Below are 16,224 nucleotides of genomic sequence, written 5' to 3' on the forward strand. Positions count from 1 at the left end.
GTATTATCAGAACACACTGTACGTTACGTGAACATGGTTCTAAGTAGTTTTTTTTTAATGGCAGATATAATTTGTTGAGTGTCTGGACTGTCTTTCCTTCCAGGCCTGGAGAGAGTCTGCATGCTGTACCTGGGGCTCCACAACGTGCGTCAGACCTCCATGTTCCCACGTGACCCGAAGCGCCTGACGCCTTGAATCCTCCACCACGTAGACAAAGCAGATGCTGGCGATGGGAAACGATACTAATCCACAACACAGAAAGGGGGAGAGTATAGGAGCTAGTGCCACACTAACGTGCCACTACGATTAACAATTAAGATGAGAGAATGAAGCTTTTGCAACAGTAGGGTTTACTTTATTGATTGGTGTATAACATACATAACAGAGAAAAGGGAGTTGGCCAGGAATTTAAGGGCGTTCCTGTAAAGCTGGCCCGCACTTAATCCATCTTTTATTCAAGTCAGTGTTCGTCTTTAAATTCTTTTCTATGGAGATGTTAAAAAACAAACTCTTAATACCGATCGGAGTCCCTCCTACTACCAGCACAGACTAAAGACTATTGATTGTGGTCTCCAGCAGTATGACTCTAACTACAGGTGTTTGTATATCATTAGAGGACTAAACACAAACAATAATAAAAACTTCTAAAACAATCAATCCTTTACTTGTTTCCCATTGTTTTGAATTATGTGTTTTTGTGTTTGCACTGCTTCCAAATTCATTACTGGTAACGTTTGATACAAGTAATAGTTCACAGACTAATGCATTGTTTTTTACACATGCACATTTTTGTATCACTTCCAGTATAGGCTCAATGTAATCTCTCATGGCTACATGATCTACTAAAATACCACTTGCTGAAACAAAAAGGCAAGACACAATATTAAAAAAACAACAACCGTAAATATGCTTTAGTTTCTCTCCTCATTCACAGTTGGGTAAGTGAAAGACTTAATTCACTGCCCTGCTTCATACATTGCAAGAATAAATCAAAGTGCTCAAGTGTTACCGACTTAAAAACGTATATATAGTTAAATGAATAGTTTGGAATTTTCAGAGAACAAGATGTGGTCTGGGCTTAATCAGTGGCAGCTCCGCTGACTTGAAGGATGAAGAGGAAGATGTGAACAATGTCAATGTAGAGCGAGAGAGCTCCGTAGATGTACTCCTCTGGGCTGATGGCCAACTCCCTGTTTCCAATAAGAAGCTGGGTGTTGTATACTAAAAACTAACACGGAGAAAGAGAAGGCAGATCAAAGTAAAGTCATATAAAGAAGGAATATGGGTTAGTCTACTTCACTTGTCTTTGTTGAGTGCAGGATGGAGATTTTGACAACAGCTGGCAAAACTGTCATATACTTTTCTTTTTTTCCCCCTGATAACCTCAAACATAGTCATAAACATTAAATTGCATTCAAAAATCATAATGTGTAGATATGTAGCTGTTTTAGCACTGTTGCTGAATGAATCCTAATGTTATTGTGACCCTTGACATTTCCTTGAGTACTATCAGGCCAAAGTTTCCACCTGTACACAAAGAAGAGCCTACCGCCACACTAGTGCCTCTGTGAGGCAGTGCCTTGAGCTAAGTGCTAACATGCTAATGCTTACTATGTTTACCATTTAAGCATGTACACATACTTATATTTGCTAGTACACAAAGTACACCTAAGTCTGATGGGAATGCCGTTATTTTTAAAGGTATTTGGTCATAAACCGTAGGCCTATAGAATAAATAAACATTTGCATGCTAGAGAAAAAGTCAGAGGATCACCCAAGTTATTACAAATCATCATGAGGGTCAACACATCCAATACTTGTTGAGACATTTCACTTAAAATCACCACTAAAGTGAACCACAAGTCAAGAGACCACCACATGTAGATACGTCCTCTGGGAACATTGACATGACATGTCTTTTAGTGCCAACCAATAAACTGGATGTTGAGATCTTTTACTGAACTGTCATTTGGGATACACTGCCCAGGAACCTTAAATGTCTGTTCTAAATTTGACAGCAATCCATCCAATAGTTGTTGAGCTATTGCATTCTGGACCAAAGTGGTGGACAGAGCGACGACAACATCCCTAGAGTCATGCCTCAAACACGGCTAAAAAAAATATCAAAGTCCAGTAGTAAATTTGCCATTAAAAGTACTGATCATGTTCAATATCCCCAGAGATTCCACCCTTTCCATTTTACACCACTATGAGACCAAAACATAGGCAGATTGCTGTGACATTTCCTGAGCACCTTCATGGTCCTATGGCAATAATTCATTTAGATTTCACTGATGGCCTTTCCTCTTGTGCCAACATCAAAACAAATCTGATGGATACAAATATCAAATTATGTTGCTAGGTCTAGCGAACAACTATGTATTTTGCGGTGTAAGGACCATTACGCCTCTTGTTATTCGACAATAACCTTGTCATAAATACCAGGCTCAAATGCTCTCCTTGAAATTCATGTGAGAGTAGACTCACCAGAGTGTAAACGATGGCTCCAATTGCCGCGTAGAGCATATGCAGCCAAGGGATCTGTTGAGTGACACAAAGAAAGGCATCTGAATGTGAAATCAGTCACAAAGAGCTGCTACTCCACTGAGAAACACCAGTAGAGAGAGAGAGAGAAAGAGAGAGAATAAATTAAATTAAATTAAATTAAAGAAGAGTCCTCACATAGTGGAAGGAGAGGACGATGGCCGTAACAATTCCAATGATCATGAGCACAACGGAAGCAATGCAGAGAAGTCCCCCGCAGGAGGTGAAGTCCACCTGTGATGAGAAACAAGTCATTAGTGGGATGAAAGTGAAGTTAATATGCTTCAAGGCACATGAAAGAGCAGTCAAGATAATTTGAAAGAGAATCAGAATGAGGTAAAAAAAATAAATAAAAGGAAGTTGGGTAAATGTGTCATCTTCCAGCCGAAAAATGTAACTTATTCGTCTTGAGTTGCATCAGACAGAGAAGTTGGATTCACTTCTTATCCCAAAATGTTATAAATATTTAAAGGAACTCAGTGCACCATTGTAATGTGAGACAAAGGCGTTCTTTTCCACTGACAACAAAGACATGCACTGACAAGCCACAGGCTACTGAGCTACAGAGACACAGTTTACGTCTCCATCTACCTTGGTTTGGAAGCAGAAGATTGTGACAGCTATACAAACTAATGCTGTTATTCCCATGGCGAGCAACACTGCTTTTGTTTCATAATAGCTGTAAAAGATACATAGAGTGATTAAAACAAAAACATAAACGATCACAGGGTGTAAGACATCTTCATCAAAATGTACTATATTCGTGTATTGTGGTGTATTATAAGTTGGAGCCAAAAACACACCTCGAAATTGTTCCAGACATGTAAGACAAGGCGACAGTCTGCAAGATAAAACATGAAAACAATGAGGCTTTGAACCTTTTTCATTTTTTTTTTAATCTTTATTACTGGCTGTCTTTGTTTTATTTTTATTATTCCTTACAATATGTTCTCAGTTGGGCCATATGGATCTAGTGGATCATACCCAATATTACTGACCCATGCAGTACTCGTAACGTAAAGAATACTTACAAATACTCCTAGCAGCACAAGATTCCATGGGAAACGCCTCCTGAACACAAATTACAAATTGTGATGAATATTTTAAAATGTATACAAACAGAAGTATCATTATTGCTTATGAATATTTACATAGACATAACATTATCAGTAGTAAAACTGTTTTCTAATTTATTCAGAAAGGCCATGCTTACCTCGGCTCTTTGCAGCAGACGAGAATGCAGTAAACCACAAAATAAACCACACTATGGAAATATAAATCACAATGGTTGTTACTGTTTACAACAGCATGCCATGACAATAATAGCACTAAGAATATTGTGGATTTTGGGGAGTTGCTCTGTATGTTTTTTTAAATCTAATTGCACTGAAAATATGTTTTGGTTTTGTTCCTAGTGTGCAACTCACAAAGATGCCCAGTAGATGCCAGGGTATCTGATGACAAACAGCCTCACTGGCTCACTATGAAAGCACAGACAAAAGGGATCACTTGGAGTAAACTGTTCCTCACCCTCCATCAGATACATTAAGCTATGGAATATTAGACTGGGATGAACAGGGACACTTACACAAATGTAAAGACAGCAACAACTGAAAAGGTGACGGCAAGCTGTGCTGTTAAAATTAAGTAAACCTGCCCACAAACACAAAACCAAGCAGTTCTGTTGAGCACACAAGTGTACATTTCAGTGGCTGTACAGGATCGTCATTGTCATGTTGAACAACAAAAAGACCCACAGGAAACTGTGTGACCAATGATGAAAATCCTTACCTTTCGAATGAAGGCATGCCGAACAGATGTGCTTTCCCACTGGGTGCTCAAAAAATCTTCCATGACTCCTGCACAATTGGGAATAGCGAAGTGATAATTAAAACGTATTGGACTTGGAAGCTAATCTAAATATAATGCAAGTCTTGTATCATTTTCTCAGAACCTTGGTTGGATGCAGGCACTCCAGCAGACAAAGTGGGTATTGTGGTGGGCATCCCAGATGGAGAGAAGCCAGGGGCTGCCCACATCCCAGCTTGCGGGTAGACACTCTCATGGCCCCAGTAGCCAGGCGGGCCGGCGCACATGCCCGGACTGGGGCTGTAAGATGGAGGTGGTGGAAGAGGGAAGCCATGTTGTGGCTGGTGGGGGTAGTTTTCATACTTAGGATGGTGCAGTGCATCCTCGTAGGTTGGAGGATTATCAGTTTTAGACGTCATGATCTTACCTTAAAGAGAGGACAAGTGGTGATGAGCTACATTAGACTTAAACTATACGATACACGTAATGTACTGACACATTGACAAGATAACAAAAGTTAAACATGCTCAGAACATCCAATTTCACTACTCATGTCTGGTCAGTATGGTATACACAGTTATCCAATTACTAAATAAAATCTGGTTGTTGTGCAAAAACTACAATTAAAACCACCTTCTAATAAAAGTAACAATCCAAATTTCTATATTAGTTATCTGCTGGAAAAAGCTATGTCTGTGCACAAATAAATACACCATAAAAAAATAACCTAGTCTAGAAATGTCAGAACAATGACAGAAATAAGAACATTACCAAAAACAAAGAAAGAAAGTGTACTCACCCGGTGGCTTTAGCCTGAGATGGGAGCACTGTTGATCCCTTCTGTCCTCTCTCTTTGGAGGTTTGCAGACTTACACCACAGGAGGTTGTCATCCTTGTAATAGGATATGTTCACTGAAACTTACACTGGTACTGTCTCAGAAAGAATGTAGGCTACTCTGGTTGCCAAGGGCAGGCTCCTATTTAAAATTATAAAAAAATACAATTGAAAAACAAACCCAACACACTGTTGTGTCACACATTTAGTTAGATGTTAGGTACTACTTCCAACGTTGAGTTGATTTTATTTCTTTAAGCAGTCATCCTGAGAATATTTTATTTTCCAAGGCCTATTAAATCTCCCTCTAAATTGACCCAAATGTTATCATTATACAGCCTATATTGTCACACACAGCTATAGGCTAATGTTAATCAATGTCCCAGCAGGACAGTTAGACGTCGCTAAATTATTTCGATTATTATTATTTATTTAGAATTCTCCATTGAAACTTGGCTCGATTCCATTTTGGCCTTGACGCCATATATATAATTCATAAATTAAGTTGGAATTAAGTCGTAGGTCTACATGACACATAGATAAATCAGGGTACAACTTATGAATTTGTTTTTGCGGTGTAATTAACTTTGAATGGGAATAATTTGAGCTTAAAATAACGTCTAAACCTAAAATGAAGTTAAATTCAAGCCATGAAACTACTTTCATTGACACAAAATTTAAGTTTACATTTCTGGAAAAAACTGTTGTAGAAAGAAGTGGCTGATCTTTAATGCATTGCCCATTATCAGCAACCATTCATGCAATTTTCCAAAGGAAACATTCTGTTTACTAATCTGATATCATTTTAAAAGGCTAACTGAGAAAACATTGGAAAACCCTTTTGCTATTATGTAAGCACATAATGTAATCTGAAAACTGCTGCCCTGGATAAAAAAAAACAATGCAACTGATCTCAGCTGGTATTCTGTCTGGGATGGAGTGGAATAGAAATTTCTAAGTGACTCCAAACTTTTGACCGAGTTTTTTTTTTTGTGTGTGTTTGTGTTTTTGTGTGTGTGTGTGTGTGTGTGTGTGTGTGTGTGTGTGTGTGTATGTATGTATGTATGTGTATATATATATATATATATATATATATATATATATAATATAAAATCACCTCGCTTCCGGGGTTGCTACGTCATTACGTTTCGCTGCAGAGGCTATGGCGCTTCCTGAGTCGATGATAACGCTGGTTGCCACGGTTGCCACCGCATCTTTCTTCTGTTTCTTCTGTTTATGTGTTCGCTACAGACGCAAAGTGCTCTGGAGAAAATTGTTGAGCAAAATAATGGCCCGCACGGAGAAGCCGTTGTTCCGAATCGCGTGAGTATATGACCTTCCTTAATCAAACAACACTGTGTTGTCATCGCGGTGATTCGCGATAGCCGAGCAACATCTATCCATTGGTATTAAGAGAGAGAGGCCGTCCCACCAAACTGTTATCCAAATATCTTCCAGTTTTAAGTTGCTTTGCTAGTCGACAAAAGAACTATCCCTGACATTAGGGTCTAGCTAAAGCCTTTCCTAAAACGATAATAGTCACTGTTTTAGCCGACATACACATACGAGCCATGAACATATATTTTGACGACCAGTTTATTTTACGAGACGTTGTTGTTAATAATGACATGATGCCATCGTAATTAGTGCTGCATGGTGGAACACATTTTTCGAATCGAAAAAAAAGCCTTGTGATATTTTAACCAATGTAGCTAGCTGATTAGCACTTTGGCCATGCTACATTTGCAGATGTTTCACTTGAGTAGGCGTGACCCCCTTTGAAACATGGTGACTAGCTACATGGTGGGGTTAACATGGTCAACCTCTGCCACCACACAGAATGTTTCCTAGCCTTTTGAATTGTTTCCCAGGTACACGCTCTACACGAGGACCAGACTCGGCTACATGTTCTACAAGAGACAAATGAGAAAAGCGCGAGAAAATTTCCCTGCTGGACATTCCACAGCTCAGGCCATGGAGTTCAATGGTATGTAGCAGTTTACAGTTGTTCATACAGCGTTGCTCAATGGCTCCTCTGTTTTTGTGGGGTGATGCTGAGTGCCATCCATACAAACAGAGGCCCTGTTGGTTGGGTCAAACATAGTGCATATGTTGTTATTTTTATTACCATCATTGCAAAGGTGCTATCATCTCAAGACATACTGTGAACATTACCTTTTAATACTACATGGCTGCTTATAACATTCTGAATGAAAAAGTGTAATATTGTCCTGAATAATTCATTTATTATTCTTTGTCTACCCACAGGTATTAAAATAATTCCCATCCCGGTGCTGTCTGACAACTACAGCTATCTTGTAATTGACACAGCCTCCAGTGTTGCGGTTGTTGTAGACCCTGCAGACCCTCAAACAGTGCAGGTGAATGCCTCTGTTGTCAATTGTGTGTGTGTTGTGTCTAGATATCTTTTCGTTTCGATATTTTTCGTTCAGATCTATGTTACTATGCAGATGATGTGCAATTAGCCCTCTTTGTTGCAAGAGGGGATAGCTTGACTTGGCTTGTTCAACAACACATTGCTGCAGAAAAAGTTGAGACACGCCAAATATTTGCCAGATCTCTTTGCACCACCATCTGGGTTAAACATAAATGGTTGCTTTGACTCTATTTCAGTAACATTTTGTCGGTGTCCCACGCCTCTAAAGTGCTGGCAATGGTTGGATATCAATTTTACCTGAAAGAGACCAAATATAAACTAATATCAATATGTGAGACAATATACGATTATGAGATATGGCATGGTTCCATGGATGCTCTATCAATTTGGTTATATTTCAAAAAATGGTTTGTTGAAAAGGACCCCTAACACATTGCAAGTAGATAGGTACGATAAGAATGGAAAATTGGCGTTATGTGTGTGTGATTGTCATTCTTGACCACAAACCACTTTTATCAAGCTCACAAACCCAAAGTGACAATTATGCCTTTCTCTTATTTAGTCAGGTATCGTAAAATGACTCCTCTTATTTTTATTTTTCAGCATCACTTTCATTGCACTTCCATTTTATATTGCCTCACAATTGCATGTATTTTGCAGCTCAGTGGGCTTTTGAATAAAATGCTGCTGAAGTGTTGTTTTATATGGAGATTGATAGTTGTAACAGCACTTGTACATTTTCAGGAAGTTCTCAAGGCAGAGGGAGTGACTTTAGAAGCAATACTCTGTACACACAAGCATTGGTGAGTTTTTTTAGTTTTTCTACATGTATATTATTTTGATGTGTGGTTCGTTATTACATTTTTATGTATAAAAAAACATGAGGAGATGGGGCTAAATATACCAAGTATGACAGATTATAAAAACTTTAGTAGGGGTGCATGATATATCGACTTAATATCGTTATTGCGATATCACGATGCGCAATATTATATCGAAAGTGTCGCGATAAGTATGCAATATTTTGTTTATTTTGTGGAGCGCTGCGTCCTGTCCGTTGGCTGTGTGGCTTAGTTGTGTTTGATTTAGAGCTTGAAACGCTATAATAGTCATGTTTCATTGGCCAGTTACCGACGCCACTTGCACGTTAGTGCACGTCAGCGCACGGGTCCACTACGTGACAAACCCTATGGAGCGTACCATGTGACGTGTGTGCATATTTCGACAGAGTGACAGTGTAAGTGAAGAAATAGATAGAGACAACTAAACGGAACGAATCAGAGAAGCGAAAGAAAAGTTGTGTCCTGTTCTCTTTATTTATTTATTTTCTACTGTACGACCAGTAAAACATGTCCCGTTCTGGAGACATGGTCCTTATTTATTTATTCATGTTGGACCAGTCCAATATGACAGTTAGTTGAAATGAACCTTGTGTTGTAAAAAAAAAACTTTTTTAATTTGTTATGAATCTATTTTTATCAGTTTCCCATAATTTTTTTAATTTTACAGATGTTTAAAAATATCTAAATTAATATCAATATCGCAATATTCATATCAATATCACAATTTCACATTTTGTCAATATCGTGCAACCCTAAACTATACTGTGTTAAAGGTACATTGTGTAGCAATTTCTCCCATCAAGCGGTGAAATTGTATTTTGCATTCAAACGAATAGTGCTCTCTGGCGCCTCGCTTTTTCCAATGCGTGTTGCAACTACGGTAGCCGTTATGTACCGAGAAGCTATTCATCAAGTTTTCTTTCGGGTGATGAGGTTTGTTATTTCAAACAAACTGCAAACTGCATTGAATCATTAGTGTGAGTGGATAAGTAATCACCCTTGTAATTTTGACTTACCTGTCGAGAAGAAAGCCGGCAACTTCAGCGTCCCTTTTGAAAGTCTTTCTCCTTCAGTAGCTCTTTCCACCTGGGAAAGGCTACCCCGATGTTTACCCTCGTGTTTTGAATTCGCCGGTCACGTTGCCTTTTTAATTCCCTTTTTTCGCTTTCTTTGGCGACGAGGACTCCTTCTCCTCATAAGTATGATCCTCCATTATGAACTAAAGTGCAGTGCAGGCTTTCAAATTTGCCGGGGCAGTGACAAGCGCCTCTCACTGATCTCCTTCTCCGTTTCAGCTGCTTTCAGTCACGTGACGCTGACTCTGAACGAAAACGCATTGCTAGTGCTTTAATGTCCCTCTCAGCGATTATAGTTTTTCGACATGGAAGCCTCCTTGGGCTTACCCGTCCAATGTAAATACAGATAAGAAATTCTTCGCTTAAGAGGATAAGTCAGATGATTGGCAGAGGTCATTTTACACCAACGAGGACATATTTATGAATGAAGACATTGCTTTTAGCTAATAAAATACTTATACTACACAGCGTACCTTTTTAAGTGAATATAGTTAAACATGGTGTTCTCATGCACACAATTGCTTGTGTTCCTATTTTAACATGTGTTATACCTAATGAAAGAGAAAAACACCCACAGTAATGTGAATACATTTGAAAATGACATTTATACTATCCAGGCTCAAATGAAGGGTATGTGGTTGAAAATGCTGAGGCAAAAATAAATGCGCAGTTTTCTGTTGTGTCCACAATACTTGCAAGCCTCTGCTTTCTGTTCCATTTACAGGGATCACAGCGGGGGAAACAAAGGGTTGAAAAGACTTCACAGCTCATGCAGAGTTTATGGAAACGCAGCCGATAACATTCCTGGCCTCACGCAGTAAGTCGCTGCTCGCACAGTATAGCACACTGCTTCCCACAGAATCAGTCGGGCTGTACTGAGTCCTGTCTAGTTCCCTCTGTCAGCACTAGTAGCAGCTGACTGCACGGTACATTATCATGGTATGATAAACTGTTCCAATATGCCTCGGGGGGATTATGACCTAAGAACGGGGCCATCCTAAGCTAGACATCATCCAAACCACTGGACTAAAGTCTATTAACCAAAATGTTGACGATCGACATTACAACTTAAACCAGAAAACTAGTTGTTGCCCCATTTGTTTAGATTGGAAAGTACATTTTAAGGTCAACATCATTTTAAAGAAGAGGTATATTTTAGGGATACTGCACACATATATATATTTTTTTTAGATCTATTTTTTTGTTCAGACTAAATCAGTTAGCTCCGAGTTCAGCCATTAACTTCCCAATGGCCCTTTTCACTTATTAGGTAACCTGCTGTCATAAAAACTCTACATCTTACATTCTCCTTATAGCACTTTTATTTTTGTGTGTGTACCCAGCCCTCTCTCACACAAGGAGTCAGTCACAGTTGGCTGTATGCACTTTAAGGCCCTCTTCACTCCTGGACACACAGTGGGCCACATGATCTACCTCCTGGATGGCCGGGCGCTCGACGCCCCCTCCAGCCTCTTCTCTGGTGACCTGGTGTTCCTCTCAGGTTGTGGTGAGTTACAACAGAACGGGCGCCATAGAAATGATCATATAGAACTGACACGTGGTTCAAAGCAACTATTGCTTAAACAAAGAAGACACAGCAAAAAACACAACAACCGAGGCCTCTGTGATGTGTCATGTGAAGTCATTCTAGACATAATGTTGGTCTTTGTACCCCCTAAGCCTGCATTCACACTGCCTGCGTCAGCCATCAGACGCTGCGGCAAAAACGCAGATCTGCCCATTCATTTTGAATGGGGGTAGTGCGTTTTAGGCTGCGGCGGGGGGTGCTAATGTGCTCTTTTTTTTTTTTACTTCTCATGTGCAATATGAAGTAAGAACTTCCATGACCTCTGAATCAGAAATGGGTTGTATTTCTTAGCAATTGACCACTTTAATGTATTTTAATTTAATATCTAATTGTTTATTTTTTACCTTCTAGAACTTGCAGATATCCAGAGTTGAGTAAAACCTGTTCTTGGTGTTTTCAGGGAGGGTGTTTGAAGGCAGTGCCACAACAATGCTGTCCTCTCTGGACACAGTCGCCTCCCTAAGTGATGATACTTTATTATGGCCTGGTAGGAAAATCTTCACGTTTTTAGAGTCAAACAATGTGTGTCAGTGTTGTGTGATGTTGATGTTGATGTGGTGGTGGTATGAATGTGTTGCTGTGGCTTGATTTCTGTACTTTGATAGACATACTGCAGCACCAAAGTCTCATAAGAGGGGACTTCTATAGAGTGTACGCCTTTTTTATTTTTTAGGGTGGTTATGCGTGTGAACATGCTTTTTAAAAAAAAAAATGTATTCCATCCATCAGGTCATGAGTATGCAGAGGACAACCTACTGTTTGCTGCTGAAGTTGAGCCTCGCAACGCTGCCAGGGAAAGCAAATCTCAGTGGGTGCTGCAGCAGCGAGGCCAGAAGCTGTGCACGGTGAGAAATGATCTATCGCCATTGTTATGCCTCTGTAGCACGCCATTCCAGAGAGGATTCATGTTGTCCAGCACCTGGGAAGAAGGGTTTATCACCTGCCTACAGTGAATGCGTTGTCAGTGCCCGAGCGCTCCTCTTCCAGGCTCTCAACAGTCGAGTCTCATCTGTGATACAGTCTGCAGCAGAGCAAAGGTTCACTGTCGAGTGAAGTGCCTATCCGGAATTTAGATGAGTTTCTATCTGCCATCTATACAACATGGCACTAGAGCCAGTTTCACACACATTTGCAACAATAGGGCTTTTTTACAACATATATTTTGCCTAGTCACAGCAGGGAAAGCACAGGTGTTACTGGTAACATTAACAATAGCTCTGTTCTATATGTTTTATATCTATGGTAACAGTGAGCCAGCATGCACAGTGCGAGGACACTGAAACTGAAGCAGCTAAATGGAAGTCAGCCATTATTAGTTTTATTATTTACACGTGTGCTTTCTCCCACAGTGACCTGTCTAAGCAAATTAGCAACTATAGTGGTTTATCTGGCTTGTTGTGATACTACCTCATCTAGCTTTTTGACAGTGCTTCTTTTGCTGGATATCCATTAGCTACATATTTTAATGTGTTCTGTATGTGGTGGCGAAAGAGAGCTTTACATTAAACAATACAATAGCAGAAATTCACATCGACACTTGAGCTCCTTGTTTTAGTTGCTTTTAAATTCTGTGGTCCAGGGGCTTGACGTCTGGATTGGCAATCAATGTGGATTATGCCCAATTAAATGCATGAAACTAGCTAAAAGGGGATTTATTGTTGACGATGAGACGTTTTTCTGCATTTCAATTCGGGGCAAAGATGCAGAAGTTCAAAGCCGTGTCGGTTTAAGTTGGCAGGGATCACTTGTTACCCATAATTCTGTTCCGTAAATAAAGGGCATGTGTATCACTGTGACTGCTAGAGTGAGACTGTTTACATCCACTTTTGAGGAGGGCTGCCTTTTGACGTGCTCTTCATTTTCAGTGTCCCTCCACTGTCGGAGAAGAGAGGCAGTACAATCCTTTCCTGCGCAGCCACTCTGCAGACCTCCATCTGGCCCTGGGCGTCGAGCAGTTCCAGGACGAAGACTGGACCCAGTTCAGGGCTCGGGTGCTGGAGGAGCTGCGAAAACGCAAAGACCTCTTTAACAGGAGATAGTACTGGAAACACGTAGGCCAGCTAAACACTGGCAAACAGAGGAGCGAGCTCACCTGTACTGGACAGTGGTACATTGTAAAACAAAGATGAGCAGAGCTCTTAGGTACGAAATGAAAGTCTGTTCAAAGAAACCGGTTTTGTAAAAAAGGGGTATTAAGTCATTTTTGACCATGAGGAACATAGTGGTAACTTCATTATTACATGATACTGATCAATAAGCCTATTACCTCTCCACACACTGTAGAGTATCTCATGCTAATTTTAATAATAAATGATTGCCTCTTTAACTTCGAGACATGAACAATAACATAGATCTGCATGTGTAACTTTCTGTTATTTTAGGTACAGGCTAATTTCTGATCCTGGTGTGTGAAGCAGAACAGGTCTGCACACTACATGGGTTAATTAAGCATGTTAGGTACTGTATTGTTATTGCGTAGTCTGGTTCATTGTTAAGGTAAGAAATACATTGTTTAAAAAAACTGACTTGAAAATCTTTGGTATGCTGGATTTACTTTTACAGTGTTGCTGAAGAGTAATTAACTTCTCCATGGCAGTTGTGATTTTTGGACTTGAGTTATTGATTGTAAATATTTGATTTATTTAGTTATATTATTTTCAACAATATATTGGTACGATAATTTAACAAATCACAAACACTCTTCGCTGTCCGTACTTTGTGCCAGCACAATGTATGGGGGAATGTCTGTACACTAGCCTTTCATGTGGATTTTTATTTGCTGAATCTAAGAGCCAATTAAGTATTGATGTAAAAGAGATTTTGCTTACGTTAGTTCTTTACGATGCATGTGATTGAGCCCTGTTTTGCTTTTTGCCCCCTAAGTTTCATTTTGTAATTCACTATATCATGTTTTGATTCACTGGGACCCACAGGTATTGGAGGTGGAACACATTTTTTTTCTAGTTGCACAGCATGAGCGTGAACGTGAACAACAACACGTGTGAAGGATTAGACTGGTAGCGCATTGCCATGTATGAGACGTGACTGAATCGCTGTTGAAGGGATGATGGAAATAATTTAACGACGTACAGGGTGATGTTGAATCAAGCAATCTGAACGCACACACTATGTTTTGCAATAACTTTTTTTACTTTTGTTTAAAATGTGTTAATATTTAAGAGTAAGATGGTGATGGAAATATTTCTAATTTTCTTTTCCTAATATGAGAATACAATGTGACATTGACTGCAATACTCTTTAACATTTCAGAAGGAATGTTTTATAGCCAATTTGAAAACTTTGGAAACCAAAATTTTATATATTTTTTAATATATTGAAGAATTTATTATACTGCGACAATACAATGGATGCACATTATTTCAGTATAATAAAAAATCTTCCCACGCACATATGAATAGTTTTCTTGTGTATGTTTTCATGCAAAGGAAATGTAACTCAGATGGAGATGGGCCAGAATGCAAAGGAGCTATATACACTCTTCAGATGCCTCCATTCCTCCTGCAGTAGGGCTTGTATCAAAGCACCTTGTCCCCTGGTGGTTGTTGACTAAAATGTTATTCTGTTTGTTTGATGCAGATTCCCATCTTATTTGCATATGTTTGAGTTATGAATACCACCACATGGGAGACATGTTTTGTGATGTTTTACTTCAGGTTACGTTTTAATGAGGAAATGTGAAAGTAAACTTTCATTCATTAGAGCTGTGTATGTGTTATTTGTTGTATTTATAAGTGTTCAGAACTGACAGCTGAGTTATTTTTCCAACCGCTAGAACTTCCCTAAACTCAAATAAGAGAGTAACCTACTTTATGCACACGCAAAAGATTCTCTAGACAAGAAAAAAAGTGAACTGAACTTTGTGTTGACATATAGCGGTGTAATAAAACAGAACAAGCAGTAGGATTACAAACCAATTTGTTGTGTCTTGGGTCCACCTCAGGTGCTAGATTTTAAGTCTTCTGTATAAATCAGAGGAGAATTTTTTTTCCGACATTATAATGCTTCCATTCCATTTAACTGCAATCAGCAATCGTTAATGTTAATAACTCCTGTCCTTTTATGTCATTAAGAGTCAAAGCGGCTGCTGTGAAAAAGGCCTATTACAGAGGCACTTTTTTGACATCGTGATCATGAATAACTGTACAAAGGATAGGACAAACATATATAACTTGACAACTCAACTCAAAGCTATTAATTGCAATTTCAATAACGAGGGATTGTTTTATGTTTTGTTATAATCTTAGATAAAGTTATCAGTTATCATGTTATCACACCCGCGATACATGTTCAGAGCATTTTTCACAGGACCACATTCAGTAGCTATAAACACGACAATGGTTATCCTAATAAACTCCGCAAACAAAGAAACGCCCCTTTTTCAGGACACTGTATTTTAAAGATGCTTTTGTAAAAAATCTAATTAACTTTAGAGATCTTCATTGTAAAGGGTTTAAACAATGTTTTCCATGCTTGTTCAATAAACCATAAACAATTAATGAACATGCACCTGTTGAACGGTTAAAAAGACAGTAACGGCTTTCAGGCGGTCGGCAATTAAGGTCACAGTTAAAAGAAAATTAGGAAAGTATACAGACCTTTCTCCTGACTCTGAAAAACACCAAAAGAAAGACGGCCAGGGTCCCTGCTAATCTGCGTGAACGTGCCTTAGTGCAAGGAGGCATGAGGACAGCAGATGTGGCCAGGGCAATACATTGCAATGTCCCTACTGTGAGACACTAGGCTACAGCGAGACAGGAAGAACAGCTGATCGTCCTCGCAGTGGCAGACCACTTGTAAACCTGCACAGGATCGGTACATCCGAATATCACACCTGCGGGACAGGTACAGGATGGCAACAACAACCGCAGGAACTGGCCAGTCTGGTGCAGTACATGAGGAGGAGATGGGCTGCAGTACTTAATGCACCTGGTGGCCACACAAGATACTGTGTTTGAACCCCCCCCCCCCCGCCTTTGTTCGGGGACACATTATTCCATTTCTGTTAGTCACATGTCTGTGAAAATTGTTCAGTCCATGCAAATATTTGCATATGTTAAGTTTGCTTGAAAGTGACAGGACGTTTCTTTTTTTGCTGAGTATATTATTGGTCT

General features: G+C 39.5%; 3 protein-coding genes and 1 long non-coding RNA gene across 5 annotated transcripts in view; 2 read left to right on the forward strand and 2 right to left on the reverse strand.

Moving 5' to 3' along the window:
- dars1 (aspartyl-tRNA synthetase 1) overlaps window positions 1–657 on the forward strand; it is a 30,439-nt gene extending 29,782 nt beyond the window's left edge. For both annotated transcript variants that reach the window (XM_039817659.1, XM_039817660.1), the window contains exon 18: window positions 104–657. In XM_039817659.1, the coding sequence (XP_039673593.1) occupies window positions 104–195 (92 nt within the window). In that variant the 3' untranslated portion in view covers window positions 196–657. The remainder of the gene's footprint in view (window positions 1–103) is intronic.
- On the reverse strand, window positions 334–6,377 carry LOC120569666 (protein lifeguard 3-like). Its single transcript, XM_039817662.1, has 13 exons — window positions 6,306–6,377; window positions 5,153–5,330; window positions 4,499–4,780; window positions 4,336–4,403; window positions 4,133–4,197; window positions 3,972–4,025; window positions 3,758–3,808; window positions 3,576–3,615; window positions 3,348–3,385; window positions 3,136–3,223; window positions 2,683–2,778; window positions 2,488–2,541; window positions 334–1,228 (listed from the first exon to the last, which is right to left on the reverse strand). Exons 3-13 carry the CDS (start codon window positions 4,770–4,772, stop codon window positions 1,079–1,081), a joined length of 978 nt encoding a protein of 325 aa, XP_039673596.1. The 5' UTR covers window positions 4,773–4,780; window positions 5,153–5,330; window positions 6,306–6,377; the 3' UTR covers window positions 334–1,078.
- Window positions 6,312–14,811, forward strand: pnkd (PNKD metallo-beta-lactamase domain containing). The gene is made up of 9 exons (XM_039817661.1): window positions 6,312–6,511; window positions 7,060–7,175; window positions 7,457–7,569; window positions 8,331–8,389; window positions 10,229–10,321; window positions 10,848–11,011; window positions 11,493–11,579; window positions 11,822–11,937; window positions 12,958–14,811. Exons 1-9 carry the CDS (start codon window positions 6,351–6,353, stop codon window positions 13,129–13,131), a joined length of 1,083 nt encoding a protein of 360 aa, XP_039673595.1. The 5' UTR covers window positions 6,312–6,350; the 3' UTR covers window positions 13,132–14,811.
- LOC120569667 lies at window positions 12,485–16,010 on the reverse strand. The gene is made up of 2 exons (XR_005640938.1): window positions 15,709–16,010; window positions 12,485–13,095 (listed from the first exon to the last, which is right to left on the reverse strand). It is a non-coding gene; the product is annotated as an uncharacterized LOC120569667 (long non-coding RNA).
- Between the last annotated feature and the right edge of the window lie 214 nt (window positions 16,011–16,224).

The sequence above is a fragment of the Perca fluviatilis genome, chromosome 12, assembly GCF_010015445.1.
Source record: "Perca fluviatilis chromosome 12, GENO_Pfluv_1.0, whole genome shotgun sequence".
Classification (NCBI taxonomy): Eukaryota; Metazoa; Chordata; class Actinopteri; order Perciformes; family Percidae; genus Perca; species Perca fluviatilis.

What these genes read in the sequence shown, in the direction of transcription:
- LOC120569666 (XM_039817662.1), bottom strand. Translation starts at nt 4,772, where the DNA reads ATGACGTCTAAAACTGATAATCCTCCAACCTACGAGGATGCACTGCAC. An exon ending in GTTGCTGTCTTTACATTTGT is followed by an intron (nt 4,026 to 4,132) that starts GTAAGTGTCCCT and finishes GTGCTTTCATAG; the next exon opens with TGAGCCAGTGAGGCTGTTTG. An exon ending in ATGTCTGGAACAATTTCGAG is followed by an intron (nt 3,224 to 3,347) that starts GTGTGTTTTTGG and finishes TATCTTTTACAG; the next exon opens with CTATTATGAAACAAAAGCAG.
- pnkd (XM_039817661.1), top strand. Translation starts at nt 6,351, where the DNA reads ATGGCGCTTCCTGAGTCGATGATAACGCTGGTTGCCACGGTTGCCACC. An exon ending in TCAGGCCATGGAGTTCAATG is followed by an intron (nt 7,176 to 7,456) that starts GTATGTAGCAGT and finishes GTCTACCCACAG; the next exon opens with GTATTAAAATAATTCCCATC. An exon ending in CAGACCCTCAAACAGTGCAG is followed by an intron (nt 7,570 to 8,330) that starts GTGAATGCCTCT and finishes GTACATTTTCAG; the next exon opens with GAAGTTCTCAAGGCAGAGGG.